General features: G+C 52.6%; 1 protein-coding gene across 1 annotated transcript in view; it reads left to right on the plus strand.

Moving 5' to 3' along the window:
- The window catches only part of MYOM2 (myomesin 2), a 51,141-nt gene that overhangs the window by 18,028 nt on the left and 7,350 nt on the right, over positions 1-25,763 (plus strand). Inside the window, exons 7-31 of the mRNA XM_087813506.1 lie at positions 387-475; positions 558-608; positions 2,526-2,690; positions 3,246-3,407; positions 4,446-4,587; positions 6,674-6,873; positions 7,516-7,569; positions 8,282-8,409; positions 10,829-11,012; positions 11,777-11,951; positions 12,252-12,373; positions 12,822-13,009; positions 13,221-13,347; positions 15,009-15,187; positions 16,584-16,698; positions 17,567-17,723; positions 17,818-17,924; positions 18,238-18,282; positions 18,789-18,925; positions 19,891-20,035; positions 20,142-20,201; positions 21,964-22,031; positions 22,407-22,520; positions 22,963-23,050; positions 23,575-23,613. Coding sequence (XP_087669632.1) covers positions 387-475; positions 558-608; positions 2,526-2,690; positions 3,246-3,407; positions 4,446-4,587; positions 6,674-6,873; positions 7,516-7,569; positions 8,282-8,409; positions 10,829-11,012; positions 11,777-11,951; positions 12,252-12,373; positions 12,822-13,009; positions 13,221-13,347; positions 15,009-15,187; positions 16,584-16,698; positions 17,567-17,723; positions 17,818-17,924; positions 18,238-18,282; positions 18,789-18,925; positions 19,891-20,035; positions 20,142-20,201; positions 21,964-22,031; positions 22,407-22,520; positions 22,963-23,050; positions 23,575-23,613 — 3,041 coding nt within the window. The remainder of the gene's footprint in view (positions 1-386; positions 476-557; positions 609-2,525; positions 2,691-3,245; positions 3,408-4,445; positions 4,588-6,673; positions 6,874-7,515; positions 7,570-8,281; positions 8,410-10,828; positions 11,013-11,776; positions 11,952-12,251; positions 12,374-12,821; positions 13,010-13,220; positions 13,348-15,008; positions 15,188-16,583; positions 16,699-17,566; positions 17,724-17,817; positions 17,925-18,237; positions 18,283-18,788; positions 18,926-19,890; positions 20,036-20,141; positions 20,202-21,963; positions 22,032-22,406; positions 22,521-22,962; positions 23,051-23,574; positions 23,614-25,763) is intronic.

Genomic DNA, 25,763 nt, shown 5'->3' on the forward strand with positions numbered 1-25,763 from the left:
TGACCGGGACTCAAACCGCGATCTCCTGGGTCCTAGGTCAACGCTCAGCCGCTGAGCCACGCCGGCCGGGCTAAAGTTACAAAGCATTTTCAAATGCATTGTTTTATTTACTCACCAAAGTCACCTGAGTGAGGTGCAGGTACTCGATAGATGTATTTGAAATACATACTATTTATTATAAAGTCATAGTCAAGGCCAGGCTTCACCCAGGTCTGTAAATACCTGGTCCCGGGACAGAGCCAGCCTTGTCCTGAGACTCATCTTTATGAACAGAGGCTCAAGGTCACGTGGGAGGCTTTCGAGGACTTTGTGTTGAAATCAGGCCACTGGCTTCACAGAACAGCCAACAGTGGGTTTAGGACCTGGTCTTGTTTTTTCTCTCCAAGGGCAAACTTTGACGACACTGCCACGTACTCCGCGGTGGCCACGAACGTACACGGGCAGGTGTCCACCAACGCGGCGGTGGTGGTGAGAAGTGAGTTAGCGCCCACGGGGGCGGGGGGGACGCCTCGGCGCCCTCTGACCCTCTCGGCCACGCTCACCCTGCTGTCTTACAGGGTTCCGGGGCGAGGAGGAGCCACTCCACTCCGTGGGACTCCCGATTGGGTGTAAGTCGAGTTTTTTTCCTTTTGGGGCAGAAAATTATATAGTGACATAGCATGTAATTACAAAATTATTTTCTAAAGGTCAGATCTTTTTTTAAGTCCGAGAGGCTCTCCAGGTTTCTGGGCCCGTGTCTTCCGCTGGCCAGTGTGCGCTGATGTAATTCTGTGTGATGCCGTATTTTTAGGTGCTGATGAAACCTGACATTTTGAATTAGAAAAAACGTGGATCCAAATCCTCGATGGGAATGCAGACTGTGGCCGAGTTCTGTGTTTGAGGATAGTTTTCCTATTTCCCCAAAGTCTTGTGCCCATTTGTAAGGAGCAGCTGCACAGACACGAAGCAGATGCCCGGCTGGCCTGGGCGTCACAGGCCGTGTCCCGACACACGGACCTGCCTGCACCCCCGCCTTCTGGCTGGTCACTCACGGCCCCATGGCTCCCTTTCCCTCCACCAGCCCCTCCACAGGCGGAAGTGCCCCGTGTTGCTGGGTGCACCCCAGTTTCCCAGGTGGCCACGGTCGCCCTGTGGGAGGCAAGTGCAGCGTCTCTCAGTCCTGGGGCTGGTTTTTGACCCAAGGCCCAGGAGCTGGCCTGATGGAAGCGAAAGGCTCGGAGCCCTTGCTGTCGCTGAGGCTTGTTTAGGGTTGGGGGTGACAGTTAGGGTTGGCTGACCTCCCAGTAGCAACCTGGATTCTAGCCCGCGTTGAGGTCTCAGTGTTACAAACCAAGCGTTGGAGCGCGAGGCACCGGCTGCAGCAGTGTGGGGACAGCCTTCCAGCAGCCACAGGACACCGGGCGCAGTTTACTCTGGTCCTTTCTGTGTGGATTTCATTGGAGGGGCTTCTCTCCAGCACTTGGGGGCGCTCAGGACCACCAGCAGGCCGGTGGGACTAGTTCAAGGCAACACGGGGGGGCAGGGAGACCGAGGGTGTGTCCCGAGGATGATGAGCGTCGTGCGGAGGATGGTCCCCATGGTGAAGCAGGAACGGGTCTCAGCAGTCACCTGGGGCTTGTTAAAATTTTATCTTTCCAAATAAACATTTCAAAGGATCTACAACATACTGAAATGTATACATCACAAATAACAGATGCCCATGTATTCACCACCCATACCTAACAAGTGCAACTATGTTGCCATTTTGCCTCAGTTACCATTTTATTATTTATTTATTTATTTTTAAAGGAAGGTTTTTTGGTTGTTTTAAAAATACGTTTAATTTTGATTTTTAGAGAGAGGAAAGGAGAGGGAGAGAGAGAGAGAAACATTGATGAGAGAGAATCATTGATCGGCTGCCTCCTGCACGCCCCCTACTGGGGATCGAGCCACAGCCCGGGCCTGTGCCCCGACCAGGAATCGAACCCTGACCTCTTGGTGCAGGGGGGGTGACACTGAACCACTGAACCACCCCAGCTGGGCCTTAGTTACCTTTTAAGTGAAGTAAAATTGGTATGTCACAAAATTAACCATTGCTGAGTGTACAGTTCAGGGGGCCCAGTCGATCTTGAAGAATTGAACTGACTGTGGAGGGAAAGACGCCCTGAGCTCCCTCCTACCCCCCCCACCCCAGGCCGTCCTCCTGAGAGGAAACCATCCTCTTGAAGTTTGCAGCAGTTTCTGAAATCTTACCACGTGCACGTATTTGTAAACCACAGATTTCTTTGTTTTAAAATATTACTGCAGATTTCCTTCTGAAACCTACCCTCCCCGACATTATACTTTTGAGATTCAGTGGGGTTGATGCCTCTGGACCCAGCTGGTTCATTTTCTCGGCAATGATAAGTGACATTTATTGGTGACCACGCCACAGCCGGTTCTCCAGTGTCCCTGGGAGGAAGGGCCTGCGTGCAGTGATGCCCGAGGTGGGCCCCTGAGCCTGAAACCCTGTGCCCTTCCTTGTGACTGTCCCATTCGCTCTGCAGTGCCCTTGTCGTCTGTGGTTCCCTACACCCACTTTGATGTCCAGTTTCTGGAGAAATTCGGGGTCACCTTCAGAAGAGAAGGCGAGACTGTCACTCTCAAGTGCACGCTGCTGGTGACGCCAGACCTGAAGCGCGTGCAGCCGCGGGTGGAGTGGTACCGGGACGGTGAGTGCCGGGCAGCCCCGGGCCTGGGGTGCCCTGCCCCCCTCGCTGTGCGCTTGGCCGCATGTGGGCAAGCTGAGTTGTAAACTTTAGTGTTAATCTGGTTTTCCTCTTTCCACTGAGGCAGCTGCCGGTGGCAGAGCCAGGGGAGAGACAGAGAGAACGTGGAGCCTGCCGTTGACCTTGAACTTTACCCGGGAACATGGGGAGGTTAACAGGGAGGGCCCAGAATTAATGTCATCAGAGATTTCTGTGGTCTGTGAAGAGGGACCCTGTGTGATAAAAAGGGTCACAGGACGGCACTCAGCCATCTGAGGGCTGGGCACTGTTTTCAGACATAACCCAGTTTGCTCTGGGAAACGAAACTCGACGTGCCTCGCGTTCCTTGTCTGCACGGACCTTTGCTGATGTTGCGGCCCCTGCTTTCCCGTCGATGCCTCGCTTGCTCTCACCTGTGGGCTCTTTGTGTAAACGGGTCTCAGGCTCCCTGGAGCCGGGGGGACGGTCCACGTGCGCGCTCTCGGGCGGTGCCTGGAACCCGTTTTCATTTCCTTCCAGATGTGCTGCTGAAAGAGTCCAAGTGGACACAGATGTTCTTCGGGGAGGGTCAGGCCTCCCTGTCCTTCAGCCACCTGAACAAAGACGATGAAGGTCTCTACACCCTGAGGATCGTGTCCAGAGGGGGCGTCAGCGACCACAGCGCCTACTTGTTTGTCAGAGGTGGGTGGGCCCTGTGCTGTGTGCGGTTATGGGGGACCTGGGTCCAGGGGGGGAGGCCTTAGGGAAATGAAGGCGGCGGGGGGGGGGGGCGTTTACCTGTTCTCATTACTTTCTGAGGGTTGTGAGTGCAAGTGAACATATTTGGCTCCATGTCCAGAAATCCTCAGCTTCTAATGTGCTGAGGAGACTGGGGCAAGAAGCTGTGTCCAAGCCGAGGTTCTGAGCAGACACGATTTTAGACAAGGACATGGAAAGCTCTGTGTGCCGCCCTGTGGGTCTCACTGCCTCTGTAGTTTAAACTTCGGAACAACCTGGGCAGTGTGGCTCAGTGGTTGAGCATCAACCGGGAACCAGGAGGTTTCGAGTTCGATTCCCGGTCAGGGCACAGGCCTGATTGTGGGCTCGGCCCCAGTAGGGCGCGTGCGGGAGGCCGCTGGTCAGTGCTCCTCTCTCATTGCTGTTTCTGTCTCACTCTATTCCTCTCCCTTCCTCTCTTTCTAAAAATCAATAAAAACATATTTTAAAAAAAACCTAAAAAAACTTCAAAGCAAACCCTCACTGCGGGAAATGATTGAGCGGAGGGAGGGTGGCCCCAAACAGCTGCTCACTGGAAAAAAAAAATTGAAATCTTCACATTTTCTAAGGACTTTGAAATAGAAAAGCATCGAAGGCCCTGTTTCCCAGGTGCTAAAAGGGCCCCATTATTAGTTTTGTTTCTTCCGTGAGTTTTTGAGAGTGTGACGTTGTGTGACGGTGTGGCATCGGGAGATAGTGAACTTCAGTTTTGGATCCAATTATGAAAATTCAGAGTTGAGCATGTTATAGAGGAGAGAGGTTTGGAGTTAAACTCACAGAGATGTTTGCACTGCTTGTCACTGACCCAGCACAGCCCAGAATCGTCGAGTCATTGGCGTGAGGATTAGACTGGAGTCCAGTTGGGCAGCTGGGAGCCTGATTTGAAGCAGTTGTCAATAGGCTATAACTGTCCCCGCCCCAGCGACTCTCATCATGGGTCATCTCTCACCCCCTCACCCCCAGATGCTGACCCGCTGGTCACAGGGGCTCCCGGGGCGCCCATGGACGTGCAGTGCCACGATGCAAACCGAGATTACGTCATTGTCACCTGGAAGCCGCCCAACACGACCACCGAAGGCGCCGTCATTGGCTATTTCATCGATCGGTGAGTGTCCATTGTGTTCTCCCAGGACGGAAACGTTCCTGAGATGGATATTGTTACGGGCGACGTATTTGGATATTTTCCCAGACTCAAGCTCGTGACGCCGTTGTTGATGGGCTCTGGATACTTGCCGTGTGGTTATTTAATGTTCCTGACAATTGGTAAAAGCTTCCTGTGCAGACACTGGGTGTCTGTGTTGTCGTTGGAGCCCTGTGGCCTGTTCAGCACCGGGTGTCACATCCGTCTGCTTCTCCAAACGCCCTCTGAGCCGGGTCCGTGGTCCTGCTGAGGGTTCAGCCCAGGCTGGGAATGGCCTGGCTGGGTGGAGTCAGGTCAGCCCTGTCCCTCCCCTGGGGGACGAGACACGGGGCAGGAGACGTGCGGCCAGAACACAGGCTCGCTCACGCCCAGGGCCCTGCCTGTGCTAGTTCTCTATTAAATAGGCTTTTCTTCTTGTTTCCCAGTAAAAAATATCGACATAATATGGGAGTTTTTCTGTGTGACATTTACTTAAATGTAGATCATTAAACCCAACGGAGGTTTGTGTCTTCCTGTTCCACCCTCGACGAGGTTCTCAGGCCCGGGAAGGGCGCAGGCAGAGACGGTGCCTCAGACAGACTTGCCGACCGTGGACAGAAATTACAGCCAAAGAGAACGAAGTTAGGAGTGAGGCCAGAGGGTCCAAGCTCTTGGGTTATAAGTGGATGGCTCCGGGTAGGAATTTAAGGTTTTATATGCATAAAACACAGTGAAATAAGATGGTTATTTGAGAAACAATATCAGTCAGATTTTTGGGGGGGCATCCTGTTAAGTTCTTTTCACCCCAATAAAGCTACTTGTGTAGCTAAAATGTTCACGTCAGGGTAATATTTTGACACGCTGGAGCCGGACCTGCAGAACATTCAGGGTTTTTATCTTAAATTAAAAAAGCAAAAAACAAGAGCTGTTTTCTGTTTCCCCCAACATTTGGTCATTTTCTTAGCCGTCTGGCGGAACTGACTTCACGCACCTTCTCACGTGATAACCCCTCTAAGGAGATAGAAACACAGAGCTCGGCTGCAGTTGGTGGGCACGTGTGGGTCAGAAACTTTCATCAGAAATTCTGCATAATTAGGAGAAAAGAGAGCGGATTCTTTTAAAAATGACAATGCAACCGGGACGCTGAATTTCTTGGAAAAGTTGATTTTCTCAACTTGCTATTTTCTCCTGGGATTTTGACGTGAAGTGTTGGTATTGAATATCTCAGCCTTTGAAAAGGGAAGGGTCATCATTTCCAGATTTCTGGTCAGGACTTAATATTTTCATTTTTATTTTTTTGTTAATTCCCACCTGAGGATATATTTCCATTGATATTTAGAGAGGGGGGAAAAGAAGAGAGAGAGAAACATCAGAGTGAGAGACACTCATCGATTGGTTGCCCCCTGCACGCACCCCAGTTGGGACATGGGATTGAACCTGCAACCCAGGTACATGCCCTTGACCAGGAATCGAACCTGCAACCCTCTGGTGTGCGGGCCGATGCTCTAACCACTGAAACACACTGGCCAGGGCAGGACTTAATATTTTCAGAAGACTTCCAAATTCCACAAGAGAGGCCTGCTGGAAAGGGTCTGACCATTACTGGAGTGGGTGGGGAGTCAGCTCCAGGAGGAGTCTGCTCTGGCCCAGTGGTCAGGTCCACCTTCGGGCCACAGAGCCCAGGGCTGGTCCCTCCCTCCGCCCTGGCAACAGACTGGCTGGGTAGCAGGAGGGCACCTGAGATTTTGTGACGTGAGTTATTAAAGAATTACTGAGGATGGATCTGAAACGACTTTTGCAGGAGATTTTCCCTAAATGTATTTGAGTCAGGAATTGATCTTAGCCTATGAATTAGAGGCTCAGGAATATATATTATATTTTCTAAGTAGCTGTCTTTTAAAGTTTATTTATGCTGCTTGTGTAAACCAGTATTTTGATGGCATCGATCTCAACAATGTGAGACCCTTCCCTGTTATAATCGACATGTATTATATGTGTGTAAGCATGTGGACACCCACGTATATTCATCAGATGGATGCAGTCACCGTTCTCTGCTCTCTTCTGTTGGAAGGTGTGAGGTGGGAACCAACAACTGGGTTCAGTGCAATGACTCCCCCGTGAAAATCTGCAAATACCCCGTGACCGGGCTGTTTGAGGGACGGTCCTACGTGTTCCGCGTGAGAGCGATCAACAATGCCGGCGTCAGCCGGCCGTCCCGCATCTCGGACGCCGTGGCTGCCCTTGACCCTGTGGACCTCAAAAGGTTACAAGGTGGGTGGCTGGGCTCTCCTGGCCCAGCTACGGCCGGGGAGCTTGGGGCCGTACGTATTGTGAGATGTCCTTTCTCCATTCCCTCCAGCGGTATCCGAGCCTGAGGACAGGCTTAGGTGCCGGCAAGGGCCACAGTGTTTTGTGGTCTCCCAGGAATGCCCCTCGGGGAGCAGGGGAGCCAGGCTGAGATTCGGGATTTATCCCTCAGTGCGTACACCTTCCTGACGCTCTCCACTGGAACCCCGCGAACTGGGTGCAGAATTAGACGTTTCCTAGTCCATTGAAGATATAATTTCAACACACAAGGAGACTTAGAAGGCGTTGAAACCAAGCCGTTCTGTTTTGGAATTTTCATTTCACACAGAGCCGATTCCTTAATGGGTCTGGGCCCGTAATTAGGTCTCAGGCGAGCCCTGTATTTCCCTTCCCTGCACGGTCTCTCGAGTCCAATTCAAAGAGCCGAGAAGCACTAAGTGTCATTCGGACCATTTCCAGGCTATCAGCTCTGATCACTTCGAGGGAGTGAATATGGTGTAGTCGTCATTGTGAAGGTGATTCGTGCCTCATGCGCAATGAGGGAAACAGTGTATTTTTAAGGAAATCTTTGGATGTCAAATTTAGCATCAACTTTTCTCTCTACAGCGGTCCACCTGGAGGGAGATAAAGAAATTGTGATCTACCAGGATGACCTCGAAGGTAAGTCGCTCTTACGTCCCAGGGTCTGGGGTTGTGATCAGGGGCAGGAAGGGGGCGGGGAGAGGAAAACACCCACACGACAGGGACACTTGTACAGGTAAAAATAAAAACTGTAGTTCAACTCTACAAGTTTAGAGTCTAGAGAAGTTAAAAAAAAAGCAAGAAAGACTGAGGGAGTGACACTAAGAAACAAGATGTGGTCAGGTTGTGGACACTGTTGTTTTTAGTTGGGGTCCACTGATGCGTCCTTTTGGGGACAGGTAGAGAAGCGGCCAAACGGAGCCCGCGGCTGGATGACTGGCTGATGCCGGGTTCTGTCCTCACACTGTCCATTCCTGGGACAGTACTTAGTATTTATGTAAGCGGAAGTTTTATTCCTAATATTTAACTAAATGGATCGAGTCGTACCTGTCAAATAACGTCTCTATCAGATTTTAGAGTACCTAATGTTCCTTTCACAGGTACGCAGAGAGATCGATTTACTAGGAGGAGAATCGAGCATAATTAGTCAGAAGGCCAAGGATTTTAATTGGACTTGTAATTAGAGGATGAGTGAAACAGGAATGCCGGGGTGGTCTACTTTACCTAATTTCCCCACGTGGACGTGAGGCCATCTGCCTGGCGGATGGGCTCTGAGGACGGGCTCTGAGGACGGCTGAGCTGAGGGGGGCCCGGCCTCACCCAGCTCTCACCAAGTCTATTCCTCCCCCAGGCGACGTGCAGATCCCGGGACCGCCCACCAACGTCCACGCCTCAGAGATCAGCAGGACCTACGTGGTCCTCAGCTGGGACCCCCCTTCTCCCCGTGGCAAGGAGCCCCTGACGTACTTCATCGAGAAGGTACCGTGCTCTCGGTCCCCGAGATGAGAGATTTGTGGTGGTCACTTTGTGCCACTCCCTGGGCCTTAGAGATGAGCAGCTACCAGGTCCCCAGCACAGGGTCCTCATCACTTTATTTATAGGAAGGAAGCTACAGGCGCCAGCTGACCCAGTTCACATCGGCCTCTGGGAACTGTCCTGGCCCTGGCTCTGCCGCCACCCATGTGAGCGAGCCGGTCCCATCCCGTCACCAGGCTGAGACCCCGCCGTGCAGGGAGGCCAGAACTAAATCTTCCCACTAAAAACACTCTGGGCTCTGAGTCCTGAGGACTCTGAGAAGCAGGGAGACCATTTGCCACTGGTCTCTGGTTGTTCATAAGCCATGTGGCCAGTGGGTGGTGACCTCGTAGAGGGATCCACACTTCAGGCTGCCAAGGGTTGGACAGTCTTAGTTCTGGACAGATAAAGAGATACCTGATGTGTTGCAGCCCTGGACATGCAGGAACACACACACACAAACATGCACATACATGCATGTGCACACACACACACAGACATGCACACATGCACACACACACATGCACACACACATATACATAACCAACAAAACTTACATCCCTACCACAAGCCACATATTCTGTCTCACTGTGATCTGTCCCTTTGCACTAGAAGCTCAGGTCGTCCCTGCTCAGGTGATCGGTGACCACAGTTGGGCTCTGGGCTGCAGTTGGCAAAGCCTCTATAGTCATGTGAGTCTGTAACTGTGGTTCTATGGTACCAGAGTTATATTACGTGTAATATATGATGCATATGTACAGAACACACATATGGGAAATAACATGGGCCATGAGTGCGTATGTAGTGCGGTGACACGTGACACATGTAGATGAAGCATGGCCAGCATGTACAAAAGGAGGAACACTTTCTGACTGTGGACAGGTGGGGACCCTCTGACATTCCCCAATTACCTGCGAGGCGAGGCTCCTTGGAGGCTGTAACCACATGTCCCACAGGAGAGCGGTAGCTTGTGAATTTTGGGTGATAAAGTGCAGTTTTGTGTTGTGAAAATCCAAGAGACTGTAGCCGATGCCCTGTGCTCTGGGCAGACTCTGGATCAGCACAGGGCCTGTCCTTCCTATGTGGACACCATGAGCTCAGTGTCCGGGCCGATGCTTCCACTGAGCGTTCTGCAGGTGGCGAAGGGGGCAGTGCCTTGTATGTGGCCCAGAGGTGTGCCCTGGGCAGACCCCTGCAGGTACTGACCTGCACACTTTCCCTTAGCCCCTGCTTGAGTGATGAGCACTAGGGGCATGGTCAGGTTCTCAGCTCTCCTTGGGCATCTGAGAGAGCTGGGCAGTAAGTTAAGTCCCTTCGGGTTTATTCCTACTCATGCCCTGTCCTCCCTCCTCTAACAGAGGGTCCTGTCCTCTAGTCACCCAGCCAGGTGTCCACCTCCTGCCTCCAGCCCCTGCTGTCCCTCTCCAGAAAACACACTTGGGCAGGTGTGTTTTCTACTAAGGAGGCCTCCTACTAAGGATGCCTGTGTCAGCTCCAAGAAAGTGACTTTACTTCTGCTAAAATGAGAGAAAACCTCTTCTTCCAACATGAATCTAGCAGCCTTTACAGGCTGACTTGCACCCAGCTTTGACTGCCTCAGAATTCCTTTTGAAAAGGGGATTTTCTCTATAGGAAAAGAATGAAACATATAATTGGAACTTTAAAAGTAATTATCAATGGTAAAAATCAAACATGCAGTATAGAACATTTGGAAAATACAGAGACATTATATAGAATAAAATTAAAACCACCCACAATCCCATCATATAAAATAGTTACTGTTAACAAATGGTATATATTTATGTCTTCTCCTCCATAGGTTTTTACATATTTGATATATCATGGATACAATTTGCATCCTTTATTACATTGAACAAAATGATACAATTCTTCTCATCCTATTAAAGATCTTTATACAATAACTTAAAAAGCTACATTTTAAATGTATGACTGTATTACAATGTATCCACCCTATCACTAGTTATGGAGATTATTACCACTGTCACATTATTACCACTATAAGTAGCTGCAAAATAGCAACAGTTTTAAACCAAATGTGAACTGCTGAGTTATATTCCTTAACCGTTTACAGTTCATTCCATTGTACTAAAACTGCAACCTATGTATTGATTCTATTGCATTTTCTATGGTTTAATTATTCCCTTTCAAGTGAAAATTTTATTGGTAAGCATTTTCAACCTTAAATAATTTCGTACCTTCTTCTCAAATTCCCTTTTCATAAAATTTGGAAAAGATTTATTGATGGCCCCGTGTGCGGAGTACAGGATGGACATCCCCAAATATAACTGGGTGAGCTAAAATGGACCATTTCCTCCAGCTTGCTGAGGGTGTCGGCTCCATTACTGCCCTGTTCTCTCTGCAGTCCATGGTCGGGAGCGGCAGCTGGCAGCGGGTCAATGCCCAGACGGCTGTGAGGTCCCCTCGGTACGCCGTCTTTGATCTTGCTGAGGGGAAACCGTACGTGTTCCGAGTTCTGTCTGCAAACAAACACGGCCTGAGCGACCCGTCGGAAATCACTCCCCCCATTCAGGCCCAGGACGCCATTGGTGAGTTACGGCGAGTGGCTGGAATTTAGGATGGGCCCCTGAAGACGATGAAACTGGATAACCATTATTTCGTTGATAAAAACGTTGATGTGGCATAGGAGTTAAAAGTCAAGGAGCCTTAAAAGTTCATTTGGCAGGAGAAGATCCCTCTGCCATGCTCTGGTCAGTTCTCAACATTTCTCTAGTTTTATCTTCTTATGAAACTGATAAATGGGTTAGAAATACTTTTAGGCAACGGTCACTTTAAATAGAAATCCCAACCCTAGATACACTAGAGTTTTTTGCCTGTATGGCTGAGGTTCCCTCTCTGAAATGTCAAATGCTAGATGAGAAAATCCATGGTCAAGTCCTGATTCGAACCTGAGTTCCTCACGGAGTCTGATGAAGGTGACGGGAATGCGACTCGTTTCCTCACAATCGGCAATTCTCCGTTCCAAAATAGTTACCACCCACTTAGCCAAAGCATGTGTCACCGAAGATCTTTCAGTGGTCCTGGTGGAGGGATGGGTGAGATTTTGTGGTCGCATCTCCTTCTTTTTGCAGGCAGGCAGGGCCTTGGGCAGACAGAGAGGACAGGGAGCACCCCTGGGCCCTCTGGTGGTTCACCCACCCTCGCTTCCCTGTTCCCTCCTGTTCGTCCAAGTTTGATCTAAAGGCCCAAACCTGGGTTGCCATTCCCTGTGGACAGAGGGGCTTGCAGGTCTCCGTGTATCTTCCGAAACTCTGACATCACTGACCATGGACCACGTTGTCTCCCTGTAAAGTCACCCCTTCTGCTCCCGGCCGGGTCCTTGTATCTCGGGACACGAAGACGTCAGTCGTGGTGGAGTGGGACAGGCCGAAGCACGCAGAGGACCTGCTGGGCTACTACGTGGACTGCTGCGTGGCCGGATCCAACGTCTGGGAGCCCTGCAACCACAAGCCCATCGGCTACAACAGGTGCGCCCCCCTCCCCGCCTTCCCGAGCCCCAGGTCACTGCCTGGGAGCAAAGTACAGAAGCAAAACTGAAATAGGAACCACAGAGCGCAGAGGCAACCTATTCCGGGGTGGACACAAATCCGGGAGTTTGTACACGGTGAGGCTGTTTTCTTGTCCCCACGCACGGATGTGGGAGTTTGAGGTCGATGAGATAGTTCCTGTGCACTTGCCCGAAACGCTTTAGGGACTATTCAAAATGATCTCTCCCTGAGGACGGAGGGAAAGGCCACACCCGGTAGCAGCGCCCCCCGTTTCCCCAGGTTCGTGGTGCACGGCCTGACGACTGGAGAGCAGTACATCTTCCGCGTGAAAGCGGTCAATGCCGTGGGGACCAGCGAGAACTCGCAGGAGTCGGACCCCATCAAGGTGCAGGCTGCCCTCAGTGAGTGACGCCGGCTGCCGGCTCTTTGTCCTATGCGCAGGGTGCGTGACCTGCGTGGATACACGCTCGTGCGGCCACGTGTGACGCCGCGGAGGAGGAGAGCAGAGCACACAGTCCCACAGGGAACGTGCGATTCTGTGGGAAACTCTGCACTGGCTCCTTGTCAGGGACGTGCCGGTGGGACAGGGAGCCATATGCTAATTAGCCATATGCTAATAACATGCAAATTAAAACCGGGAAATATTAGCACATGTGCTTCCTGGCTCATGTACGCACATTAAAATATATGCTACATATATTTTATATAGGGCATGGATCTCTCTTTTCAAAACAGAGGCTGAAATAGAGCAGCATCGGTGGCCTTTTGAGCTGTTTTTAGTTTAAGGAACTTCGATAAACGGTCCCAGAGAATTTCAGATGTTTCTGTAACTCTGTGGCTTTCCCCCAGCCGTCCCGTCCCACCCGTACGGGATCACGCTCCTGAACTGCGACGGCCATTCCATGACCCTCGGCTGGAAGGTGCCCAGGTTCAGCGGGGGCACGGCCATCCTCGGCTACTTCGTGGACAAGCGCGAGGCTCAGCACAAGAACTGGCACGAGGTCAACGCTGCGCCCGTCAAGGAGAGGATCCTGACGGTGGGTTTTTGGGATTTGCTGAGCTTTGCCTGGGTGACATCCCGTTGTGGGCACAGCCCTTGTTCAGTGACCCAGAGCTTGGCGGCATCAGATAGTTCAATCCAGAGACAAAAATGGACTTAAAAATTCTCAGCCTTGTAGTCATTCTACAGATCAGCAGGCTGTCAGGCGGCTTCTGTTCCATGTATTAATTCATGTCGCCATCTAACAGGTGGAGGACTTGACTGAAGGTTCATTATACGAATTCAAAATCGCTGCCACCAACCTGGTGGGCATCGGGCAGCCCTCGGACCCTAGCGAGCTCTTCAAGTGCGAGGCCTGGACGGCGCCGGAGCCGGGTAAGAGGCTGCTTCTCCTGGACACAGGCCTAGTGCACTCACCCCTTGCGCCGTGGGGACACCCTGGGAAGTGGCTTCCCGGGCGCCAGCCCTGTGTCTGCGCAGCCCCACCAGTCTCGGCAGTGAGCAGGGTTCTGCCACGTTCCTGTGTGGGGGCCCGTCTGCTGAGCCCGGCTCAGGGCATGGCTGAGGTTAGGCTGGTCCATGCTATGGTCGGACAGGGTGCAGACAGGTTAGCAGGTGACAGGCCTATAGCAGGTGACAGGCCTATAGCAGGTGACAAGCCTACAGTGATTTGCTCTGAAGTGTGAGGCCAGAGAGCTCGTTGAAGGGACCCCTGCCTCACCGTGAGGCTGGCTTCCCAAAGTTGGGGCCGTCCTGGAGGTTCCCGGTCCAGGCTGCTTCTCCCGGAGGGACAGAGAGACAGGCGGCCAGATGCCAGAGGGGACGTGTGGGGGGCCCCCGGCTAAGACAGAGCGTGACGTCAGGGCTCCCGCTGTGCCCTCCTCTCAGGCCACATGGGCGCCTTGGGCCCCTTGTTCTAAAACAGGTAACTGTTGCTAATCTGCATTTACTCGGGACGCCAGGTTTTAGAGCCTTTTTCACAGATTCCCGAGTGTGGGCCTTGGTTCCTTGGCATTTAGCCCAGCAGGGACCTAGTAGGTGATAGGCCCATATTTTGAAAGAAACAAAACATGAACAAAAACCTAAGTGGAGGCTGAAACAGCTAAAAAATTCACTTTTTTCCAATATTGTGGCCAGACTATCCTGCTTTTTCATCTAGTCCTTTTTGAAAAACCTTCAAAAAGGGCATGTTCATTGGTTTTTAGAGAGGGGAAGGGAGGCAGGGAGGGAGAGGTTGATGTGGGAGGGGAACGTCCATCGTCTGCCTCCTGCATGCGCCCTGACCTGGTCGGGGGACCTCACCTGAGGCCTGGGCATGTGCCTTGACCAGGACTCGAGCCCACGACCTTTCAGCATACGGGCGATGCTCCCAAGGAACGAGCCACACCAGCTGGGGCTGTCTCTTCCATTTTTTGATACTTGTTTTAATGAAATTAGATTTTGCCCCTTAGAAAAGCCAGGGGAAGAAAAAGCTGCTAAAGCTCCTGGGGCCTGTTTGAGGGCCTAATGCGCAGTAGCCGAGCCACAGGCAGAGACGCAGGGCGACGTAGGCTCAGGTGGGGCGCCCCCGCCCTCTGGACCCGGGGCCAGCCTGTGCCCTGGGGGTGGCATCGGGTGTTGTCAGAAAGCAGAGCTGAGGGTAATGTGGCAGCACCAGGCGTAGCAGGCAGGCGGCAGGTGACAGGCGTCCTGCCCAGCGGGTGGGGGACGGTAGTGCCCTGTCCTTGCTGTGCACCTTTCTCTCTACGATACGTACCCGCTGGCCCAGAGTGGGCGACCTGGACTTGCGAGTTACCCTGAGGACACCCATGGACCTTGAAGCCTGGTCGGTGGGACCCCAGGACCATTAAGCCAGACTCTGCCCCCAGCTCCCGGCACTGAGCTCAGCGGCCCCTCTGGAAAAAGGGTGGACTGCCCACGTGACCGGGAGCCGCAGCGCTGTCCATGGCCAGAGACGTCCGCTCGGACACAGCAACCTCGCCACAGCTCGCTGCGTGGCCCCTGCACGCACGCGCACTGACCGGACCCCGTTTCAGGTCCCACCTACGACCTGACCTTCTGTGAGGTCAGGGACACGTCGCTGGTCCTGCTGTGGAAAGCCCCCGTGTATTCTGGCAGCAGCCCCGTGTCTGGGTACTTCGTGGACTGTAAGGAAGAGGGCTCCGAAGAATGGACCACCGTCAACGAGGCGACAACGGCCAGTCGTTACTTAAAGGTGAGGGGTCCCTTCGCTGTCCCCTGCCTCTGGGAGCAGGGCCTGGACCCCTGCCATAGGCCAGCTGGGGAACTTCAACGCCCGGCTGTGGGCACCGTGGCGACGACCTTGGTTTCCTTCCAGAGCGAAGTCTCGCCACGAGGACGGCACTGGGTGAGCGGGACTCAGACCGGCCCGTGCACGGGGTCGTCTGCAGCTCCACCCGGGGCGGGGGCGTCGATGTTATTTATGCTCCCACCGCAGGCCCCACACTGAATGAGCTGAGCTGAGTTCCTGGGATCCCATGAAGTCTGCCTGACAACACGCACATACGTGTGCATGCTCGCACACACATACACACACACACGCACACAGAAGTACACGGTTTTACCACATTTGGCAGAATTGTTTTGGGAAAATTGCTCTTTCCTCTCTCAAAATGTTTCTATTTTAGCCCCTGAACTGACCAGTCACCGGGGTCCTGTGACAACCGCTGCGAGGCCGTCTCCCCGGCTCAGGGCCCAGCTGGGACTTTTCCTTTGGGGGGGGCTCTGAGTGGGACTCAGACAGAGAGGTGACATGTGTCCACTGAGCGCAAGCCTGACCCGCGTGGGGCTCGGGGCTGCACCTCCACTGGGTGTGACTGGCGGCCACCGTCCTGGAAACAGGCAATGACAGGAAACAACGTCAGCTTCTTTGGAATGAATAAATCGGCTTCCAAGATTCTAGCTAAACCAATTCCTTAGGAATTTAGCAAACGTGTGTTTTATTTGTGGTTATCAACGTGGATTACAATGCAGATTATCCACACAGATATAACGAGATCCGTCAAATTTTGATGTGTCCAAATGGGGGGACGTTTTGCACAGGTGAAATTCACTTTAAAATGATATCTAGCTCCATGCATAGAATTACGTTAAGTAATTCTAACGCCAAGTTAGAAACTAGATGATCTGATTTTAATTCTGCTTTAAAATAGGCGAAGAACAGAGAGAGAGAAATTATCCAAACTGTCACCAGTGGCCCTGCCAGGTGGCTTAGTTGGGCGGCATGTGGTCCTGGGCACCGAATGGTTGTGGGCTCGGCTCCCAGTGGGGCACGTAAGGGAGGCAACTGATCGGTGTTCTCCCCGCTCTCTCTCTCTCTCTGTCTTTGTCTCTGTCTCTCTTTCCCTCCCTCTCTCTCTAAAATCAATAAAATCATATCCTCAGGCGAGGCTTAAAAACAATTGTTGCAAACCGCGTGCTCCTGCGGCCAGGCTGGGCCGGAACCGTCCTGCTTTCTAGCCGACCGCCCCCAGCGGTTCCAGCTGGGGGACTGTTTCCTTTTAGAAAAAGGCGGCGTGTTCCTGACAGAGCGCGGAACGTAACAAACTCATCCTCTGTCTATCCGCGTGACGTTTCCCCGTCATTTCCAGGTGCGTGACCTGCACCAGGGTAAGAGCTACGTCTTCCGCGTGCGGGCCGTGAACGCCAGCGGCGTGGGGCTGCCGTCGGACGCGTCGGAGCCGGTGCTGCTGGAGGCCAGGCCGGGTGAGCCGGGCCGGACGGCGTCCCTGCGGGGGGGGACCCCGAGGGTTGGCCGCGAGTGTGGACGGGCACGTGGTGGGTGGACGAGCGGTGTCCTGTCGTGTTTTTGAAGCAGTGGGATGGGCAGTGAGGTGGAGCCAGTTCTCATGGCCCAGGGCTCTCCCCGGGACAGGCAAGGGCAGGGCAGGTCCCCGTGACCTTTAATTGGGGCTAAAACAGCGTGTACAAGGGCTGGCGGTCTTTTATCTCACCCCAGGGGAGTGAGGGGTGACCGCAGAGAGACCCCAGGGGAGTGAGGGGTGACCGCAGAGAGACCCCAGGGGAGTGAGGGGTGACCACAGAGAGACCCCAGGAGAGTGAGGGGTGACCGCAGAGAGACCCCAGGAGAGTGAGGGGTGACCGCAGAGAGACCCCAGGAGAGTGAGGGGTGACCGCAGAGAGACCCCAGGAGAGTGAGGGGTGACCGCAGAGAGACCCCAGGGGAGTGAGGGGTGACCGCAGAGAGACCCCAGGGGAGTGAGGGGTGACCGCAGAGAGACCCCAGGAGAGTGAGGGGTGACCACAGAGAGACAAAGGTCTTTATGGCTGGACTGGCAGCCCCCAGGGGTTCCCTCCACGAGTCCTGGACGCCGAGAAGAAAATGAACGAAAATGCAGAAATGCGATGACTTGGAACAAAACCCAAAGCCCCCCCATCCGTGTGCCCCCTGGAGCGGTCGGCTCTTCCCCCCGCAATGTCCCAGGAGGATGGTGAACAAAGCTGACGATTCGACGCGCGGTCGGCTCGCCCAGGGCCACCCTCTCCGAGAGAAGCGCCCACGGGACAGCGTGTCCCTAAGTCCCGCGCGCTCACCTCGGTCCTCGCCCCGCAGGCACGAAGGAGGTCAGCGCCGGCGTCGACGAGCAGGGCAACATCTACCTGAGTTTCGACTGCCCGGAGATGACCGACGCCTCCCAGTTCACGTGGTGCAAATCCTACGAGGAGATTTCGGACCCGGAGAAGTTTCAGGTCGAGACAGTCGGGGACCAGTAAGTGGCGCTTGGCAGGTGGCAGTGTGACCCCCTTAGAAAAGCGGACGGGCCCTAACCATTCGCGCCCCTGCCTCCCCCCCCCCCCCCCCAGCTCCAAGCTGTACTTTAAGAACCCGGAGAAAGGGGACGTGGGGACCTACTCGGTGTCCGTGAGCGACACGGATGGAGTGTCCTCCAGCTTCGTCCTGGATGAAGCAGGTAATGCGTGTAGCACGCAGGCGGCCTTGCCGGGTTTAGGGCACTTTCGGGGCCGGGCACTCGTGTTGGAACTTGTTTGCTTAGGAAAAGGGCTTTTGCTGGAGGCTGGGGGTGGGACTGTTTATAGCAGCCAAAAATTACGGTAGAAATTAAACCACCTCTGGGGTCTGGAGTCTGGTCACATCCTGCTGGTAAAGTCCCCAAGTTGTAGCTGCATTTCAGTAGCCTGGCGACTGGGAAGGAGAATATTAGCAAATGTCTAAAATTGATGCAACGTACACACGAACCAAGGACCCGACTTTCTTCCTTGTAGAGCTGGAACGTTTGATGGCGCTCAGCAACGAGATAAAAAATCCCAGTAAGTGAGCCCGGCCCGGCCCCGAGGCTGCGCAGGGTGGGGGGGCCCTCAGGGGCACTGGGGAGGGGCGGCCCCATGTCCTGCTCCAGCCCACAGGCTTGTCACCCGTTCACTTAAAACCAATACCAACTGTGACTGAAACTTGTAGAAATTTTCATTGTGTAGAGGGTGCTTTGAATTTGGGGTTCAGTGTGGCTGCTGGTCCGAGGGGAGCCTCTGTTGCTGAATCGCCCTGAACACGGAGAGAAGGCGCCCCCTGCGTCGCGGGCCCACCGAGAAGGCTGGAGGCCACCTGCCAGCACCCGGAGCACCCTCAGCGCGGGCTCCAGGCACCACAGGCCGCCCAGGGCTGCCTTTCTTGCTTTGGGGCGTCGTAATGATGTCACTACTCCTGGGCCTCACGTCCTTGGGGAGTTTAATAAGCAGCAGGGATGTTCCCCGCAAGGAGCAGCCTCCTTTCTCGCGGGTTCGCACGTTACCGACCGCGGTCTCCTTTCTCCCTGCAGCCATCCCGCTGAAGTCGGAACTGGCCTATGAGATTTTCGATCGGGGCCAAGTCCGCTTCTGGCTGCAGGCAGAGCAGTTGTCACCTGATGCCAGCTTCCGATTTGTTATCAATGACCGAGAAGTCTCTGACAGCGAGGTGAGTGCGTCCGTGTGTGTGGGGGTGTGTATGTGTGTGCGAATGTGTGGGTGTGTGCATGTGTGCACATGCGTGCATTTTTGCGTGTGTGTGCGTGCGTATGAGTGTTTGTGTATATGTGTAAGTGTGTGTATATATGCATGTGTGTGTGTATGTGAGTGTTTGTGAGTGTGTGGCATGTGTGTGTGTATATATGCATGTGTGTGAGTGTGTGTATATGAGTGTTTGTGTGTGGCGTGTGTGTATATGTGTGTGTATATATGCGTGTGTGTGTATGTATATGAGTGTTTGTGTGTGGCATGTGTGTATATGTGTGTATATATGCATGTGTGTGTGTGTATGTATATGTTTGTGAGTGTGTGGCATGTGTGAGTGTGTGTATATGCGTGTGTGTGAGTGTGTGTATATGAGTGTTTGTGTGTGGCATGTGTGTGTATATGTGTGTGTATATGCGTGTGTGTGAGTGTGTGTATATGAGTGTTTGTGTGTGGCATGTGTGTGTATATGTGTGTGTATATATGCATGTGTGTGTGTGTATGTATATGAGTGTTTGTGAGCGTGTGGCATGTGTGAGTGTGTGTATATGCGTGTGTGTGTGTGAGTGCCTGTGTGTATCTGTGCGGTGCCCTGTCTCGGCAGAGGGCCGGCTTTGCTTTGCTGGTCACTCACAGTCACCACTGACTGTGTTTCTGCCCCCGTTTGACGTGTAGAAATCGGGGGGCGGAAGGTTGAGAAGATGAAGGAGAGGTGGGTGACCCTGGCCTCCTGCCGTGGTCAGAGATCGGGTCTGGGTTAGATAAGAGACCAGGAGTCTTAAATCCAAGCCTGTTGGGATTAAAATGTGACCTGTTGGGTTTCGTGTGTCCCAATCCGTTAAGACGTAGAATTGGAGGAACGGGCCCACGACAGAGAGAAACCTGGAGGAAGGAGGTTCACTGTGGAATCTGTTTCCTTTATGGTTCCAGACGCACAAAATTAAGTGTGACAAGTCCACCGGCATCATCGAGATGGTGATGGATCAGTTCACTGTCGAGAACGAGGGGACCTACACGGTGCAGATTCACGACGGGAAAGCCAAAAACCAGTCCTCCCTGGTGCTCATCGGAGACGGTAGGCGAGACGGGGTTACGCCCGTAGGAGGAACTTCTCTCGGGTGCTGCCGCAGAGAGGAGCACACGTGTCTCACGTCTCTCTCCCCCTTGCATGTTGGACTTAGCGTTCAAGGCCGTCCTGGACGAGGCCGAGTTCCAGAGAAAAGAATTCCTCAGGAAACAGGGTAGGTGTCCGCATGCTCGCCCGCACGCGCACAACACGGAGGTTTAGGGCTTGGATGTTTAGTTAGAGCGAACGCTGGGCCATGCCCGGTACTGAATCTGCTTCATGAGCCGGAACCCAGACCACTTCTTGTCTCTAGGTATCCAGGAGCTTTCCTGTTCTTTGTCATTTTCCTTAATTTCATCTGGATTTTTTTTCTTCTACCTTTAAAACCCCAGAGCCTACGGTTCAGCGCCCACATTTGCTGCCTGTCTGGGCCCAGGGAGCGACCAGCTTGGCCGGGCTCCGTGCCGCCTGCCAGCTGACTAACTTGCCTCCTCTGTGGGCGGCTGGGAGGCAGTTCTCCTGCCCACTCACTTCTGTTGGCAGGTGGTCTTCCCGTAAAACTCTCGGGTGACCACCCGCCCGGGAGATGGCTGAGGCTCTCCTCCTGCGGAACCAGATTTGTTCCCTCCATGCCCAGGACAGCGCTTTGGACGCGCTGACCCATTTATTTAATTTCTTCCTTTCGCCGACACGGTCATCTCTTTGTGGTCTGGCCCTCCCAGGGCCCCCACTCTGAGTTCAGAATGGGGGTTCATGCCTGAAGACGCCCTGAGACGCCCCCGGGCTCCTCTGGCGCATCCGACCCTGAGCTCCTGTATCTTTTGTAGCATCCATAGCACTGTCCTAGGTGGAGCTCAGTGCTTAGCTGATGGGCTTTATTATTTATTTTTTATTTATTGTATAAGAAATTTTTTTGTTTTGTTAATCTTCACCCGAGGATATTATTTCCATTGCTTTTCAGAGAGAGTGGAGGGGGGGGGAGAGAAACACTGATGTGAGAGACACGCTGACGGCTGCCTCCCGCACGGGGCGGGAACAGGGAACCAACTTTACAGCGGGGGGTGGGGGCGTCCATCCCAAACGTCCAGCTGGGGCCCAGCATTTTGACGAAAAAGGAAAAGGGACAGAGGTGGGTGAGTTGGGGCCATTGTTAGGCTCTGAGGTGTGGGCAGCAGAAGCAATTCCAATGGCCAGGAACGTGCTGTTTTGCTTAAAATCATGGGAATGTTTCAGCTTTTAAATGTTTTAACTGTTTAACTGCAAACAGTACATTTTAAATATATGGTGTTAAAAAATGCACGCTCACTAGATACGAAGTAAAATGGATACATTTTAGAACCTGAAAAATAACCCAAGGGCTTATTTTTTAATGGGGTTTTTTATACGGAATCTCTATGCCTTTTGAAAATATTAGAATATGAATTATAAAATATAACACCAAGACGTTTTTATTTTTGTTGTTTTTATTTTTATTTTTAATAGTAAAAAATATTTATTTCGCTCGTTTCTCCAGTATGGACTTTTAACTTTGTAGAATATATTTATATGAAAGATATCGATAAATACTTTCCAAATCTGCTTGTAGTTAAACATATGCTTTGGGGAAAGAAATACGATTTCCTCCTTTCTAAAGAGCAGTGGAGAAGAGATGTTGGCGGGAGAGTGGCCAGACGGTGCGTTTCCACTCGGAAATCAGGCTCCAGCGGAGAGTCAGCCCCCAACACGTCGGCTTCAGAGCCTGGAAACTAGTTGTCTCGGTTCATAGCGAACAGCTCTTTCCTTCTGCCCCAAATGCACACAAATATACATAATAGACACACACACACACATACACATACACACATATACATACATACACACATACATATACATGTGCTTATATATATAATATATATTATTCTGTTTTACTTTTCAAAACCTCTCCCCCCCCCCCTCAGGCCCTCATTTCGCCGAGTACCTGCACTGGGATGTTACAGAGGAGTGTGAAGTCCGCCTTGTCTGTAAGGTGAGATCAGGTCTAACAAGAAGGTGGGACTTGTTCTCTGGGGGCTGGGAGCCTCCAGGGAGGCCCGGAGGGTGAGGTGCACGGTGTTGGGTCAGGTGCAGGCGGACGGAGCGACTCTTGGGTCCCGGGAATGTTCTGGTTCTTAGACTTTCAGTGTTGTCTCGGTGCCAGCGCGAGGGCTGAATTATTTTAGAAGCTGGAACTTAGAAACGTGTTTGCCATTGTTAGGACTGACGGCTCTTCCATGAGCCTCTTTCTGAGTGTCTATAATAGAAGGGGGTTCTTTTTAAGATCTGTGATTTAAAAACCGAAAGGGACTTTTTTCTTACGAGCTGGAGTGATTCGCATACTGAACCTAAGGCTTCTGTCTCCCAGGTTGCAAACACCAAGAAAGAAACAGTCTTCAAATGGCTGAAGGATGATGCTCTGTACGAGACGGAGACTTTGCCCGACCTGGAGAGGGGCGTGTGCGAGCTGCTCATACCGAAGGTGCGTCGCGGTGCTTCAGAGAAGCCACGCAGGAGCCACGGAACGGGGCTTTCCCACGGCTCGTAGGTGCCGCCTTAGCTCCCCCTTTGCATCCCAGGTTTCCACAGTTTGCAAAGGGACTGTGTTAGCGGCTACTACATTTTCTTTTTGAAAACATTTTAAAATACGTTTTTATTGATTCCAGAGAGTTCAGGAAAGGGGCGAGAGAGAGAAAGAGAGAGAAACATCAACGATGAGCGAGCCGTTGATCGGCTGCCTCCGCAGACCCCCTGCTGGGCACCGAGCCCGGGACTGGGCCTGTGCCCCGACCGGGAACCGAACTGCCGTCTCCTGGCTCATAGGTCGATGCTCAGCCGCTGAGCCACGCTGGCCGGGCAGCGGGTATTACATTTTATATTGTGACGTTGATTTTAGCTGCCTGCGGAATGTGCTCTATTTGTAGTTGTCGAAGAAGGACCACGGGGAGTACAAGGCCACCCTGAAGGACGACAGAGGTCAGGACGTGTCTGTCCTCGAGGTGTCGGGAAAACGTAAGTGAGGCCTCCTTTGTCCTGCCGAGGAGAATCCGTTTTGCCAACGGGACGAGACTTTCTTTTGGCCCCTTCATTTGTGTCCTTGGCTATCGGACCCATTGTTTTTTAGCAGCAACAGTAAAAGAAAATAGATTTGTACTTTCGCTACATTCAAAGCTGTTTCGGTGTTTTAGGAAAACCTAGGCTATTATTTTTGGGTTCCTGTGAAATATCATGTTGGTCCACGATCATCAGCCGCGTTTCCCCCCATTTCCGATGCCATTAAAATGGTCGAAACCGCGACGAAGCGATTTGGTCGCACTGTTGGATGTCTGTTGAGCGAAATGTTCTTGTTCCTTGTTTAAGAAGGGAGTTGGCCGGGAGGATTTATGACACACGCCAGCCTTTTATGGATAAATGTGGCCCTTTCAATGTGTCCTTTCCCAAACGAACATCTCAGTTTCCTGTGTCAAGTTAGAGGCGAAGAGGGGGCTCTCTGATAAGATTGCGGCGGTAACGGTGCCTCTGCTTTCTCCGTTCAGTGTACGAGGACATGGTTTTGGCGATGAGCAGAGTCTGCGGTGAGTAAATGACTTTCCATTTTCCAGTCATTTTGGGGGCAAACATCCCTGCTTCCCAGGATGGGCATCAGCCCTGCAGGGAGTTAAGGGGACCGAGGGGCCCGTCCTGCAGGGGCCCAGAGGGAGCGGCACAGCCGTTGGTTATCCGACGGCCCCTCGAGGGTGTTTGCCGGGCTCTTCAGCATCGTGTTTAGAATCTGTCTTATGAACCTTGCTTGTTCATCACGCGTCCCGTGTGACTGGGCCCCTTGCGTTTCTGCACTTTCCATGCTGAGCTGAAAGGGAGACAGCAGATGGAGGAGCCGTCGAGTGCGAGGTATCCCCCTTAACTGGAGCCGACAGGACGTTTGGGGGAGCACTGGTTTTGCAGAATCTTAGACGAGACCACGGGGTGTTCCCACGACAAGCGAGTCATGAAAATTGTGCGGTGTCATCTCAGCCGCTCAGTTCACTCCCCGCAGGGTCGAGGGGCAGCTGAGCTCCTGGGTCCCTCCGAGCCCCACGTCCCCTCTAACGCCTCGGGAGTCTCTCCTCTTCACATGACCTGCATTTCTAAGACATCATCACGCACGTAATTCTGCCTGGTGAAATGCTGTTTAGCAAAAGTCGAAATGCTCCTTGAGCCCTTGCAGTGAGTCCCCATGACGGTGCAGTCGATGTAAAATCAGGCGGTGGGAACGGGCCTGCTGGTTACTGTCGGCCTGGTCGGCATCGCTCTTGGGGCTCAGGCTTGTGACCTGGTTACTTGGAACGTGAGTCCGTGGGCCTGTCTTCTCTGTGGTCCACAAGGTCAATTCTCCACTGGCTGTCAGGCTGAAAGGAGCTGCCTGCCTCCGAGGGGACATTTTAACCCGTTCGCAGGGCTCGCCCTTCTGTATTGAGAGAAACTGCCAGGCGTGATTCGTGCATTTGTGCTGAGAAATTTTCTGGAATTTTGTTCCCTCTGTCCCTCTGTGTTTCTTCGGGACGCTGTTCCCTCCTCGCTGCTGGACTGGGAAACCTCTGGGCTCCTGATCGCCCACCAGCTCCACGTGTTCTCTGAACTTCCCACCATCGGCCTTTGGCTGGACGACCGTATTTCTGTAGTTCTGTGTTTAAGGTGTGTCGTCGGCTGCTCTCGGTGCCAGGTTGGGAGCTCAGGTCTCAGTCCATTCTCTTCCCCTCCGAGTTTTTTTTTTTTTTTTTAAATATACCTTTGTTGATTTCAGAGAGAGGAAAGGAGAGGGAGAGAGAGAGAAACATCAATGATGAGAGAGTCATACATCGAGCCTACAACCCGGGCATGTGCCCTGACCGGGAATCGAACCCCGATCGCCTGGATCCTAGGTTGACACTCAACCGCTGAGCCACGCCTGGCCGGGCTCCCCTCCGATTTTAACGCACGTGACAAAATTCTATAGAGAGCAGGGTGGAGACAGGGTTGTAAAAGGCATTTCTGCTGCTCTCCTTGGGCTTCAGCTATGTTCCTGGCTCCTAGCAAATCTCGGGCATGCCAAGCACCCTGGGTTCCCAGCCACGTCTTCCTCTGGTTCTATCTTTAACTCTCCTTCTCTGTCTTCCTTGAGCCCACGAAAAGCAGGACAGAGAAGAGGAGGGGAGGCCGGGTGTCCCCGTGGCTGTTGGTTTAATTCGTTTCCCTGCCCCTAACCTGCGCTTGGGACCCCTGGACCATGGAGTAAAATTCCTCCCTGTGAGACACGCACAACATTTCATTGTCATAAAAAACAACACAGCGCACATCTTTGGGCAAAGAAAGGCTTTTTCAATATTTGGGATTATTTCCTTTGACTGAGCTCCCACAAGTACTATGATATAGAAATACCATGAGTATTTTCGAGTCACGATATAAATTTCCAGTTGCTTTCCGACGTTGTGGAGTAGAGGGCTAACAGGCCTCTTCTCCACAACACCCCATCCATGGCGTGTCATCATATTGTTTTCTTTCATTTTTGCCAATTATAGAAATATTATCTTCTACACGAGGGAATACCATGAGTTTATACAAATTCTGTAGTTTTCGACACAGTACGGTCCCTGGTTCAAGTTCAGAGCTTTAGCCGTAATCATGGGCTGCTTGTTTATGATCTGCCTCCTGACCCCCCTCAAACCACCCGCCCCCATCAGACCAGGTCAGTCTAGTCCGTAGTCCA

Source organism: Miniopterus natalensis, chromosome 2 (genome assembly GCF_054644295.1).
Source record: "Miniopterus natalensis isolate mMinNat1 chromosome 2, mMinNat1.hap1, whole genome shotgun sequence".
Taxonomy (NCBI): Eukaryota; Metazoa; Chordata; class Mammalia; order Chiroptera; family Miniopteridae; genus Miniopterus; species Miniopterus natalensis.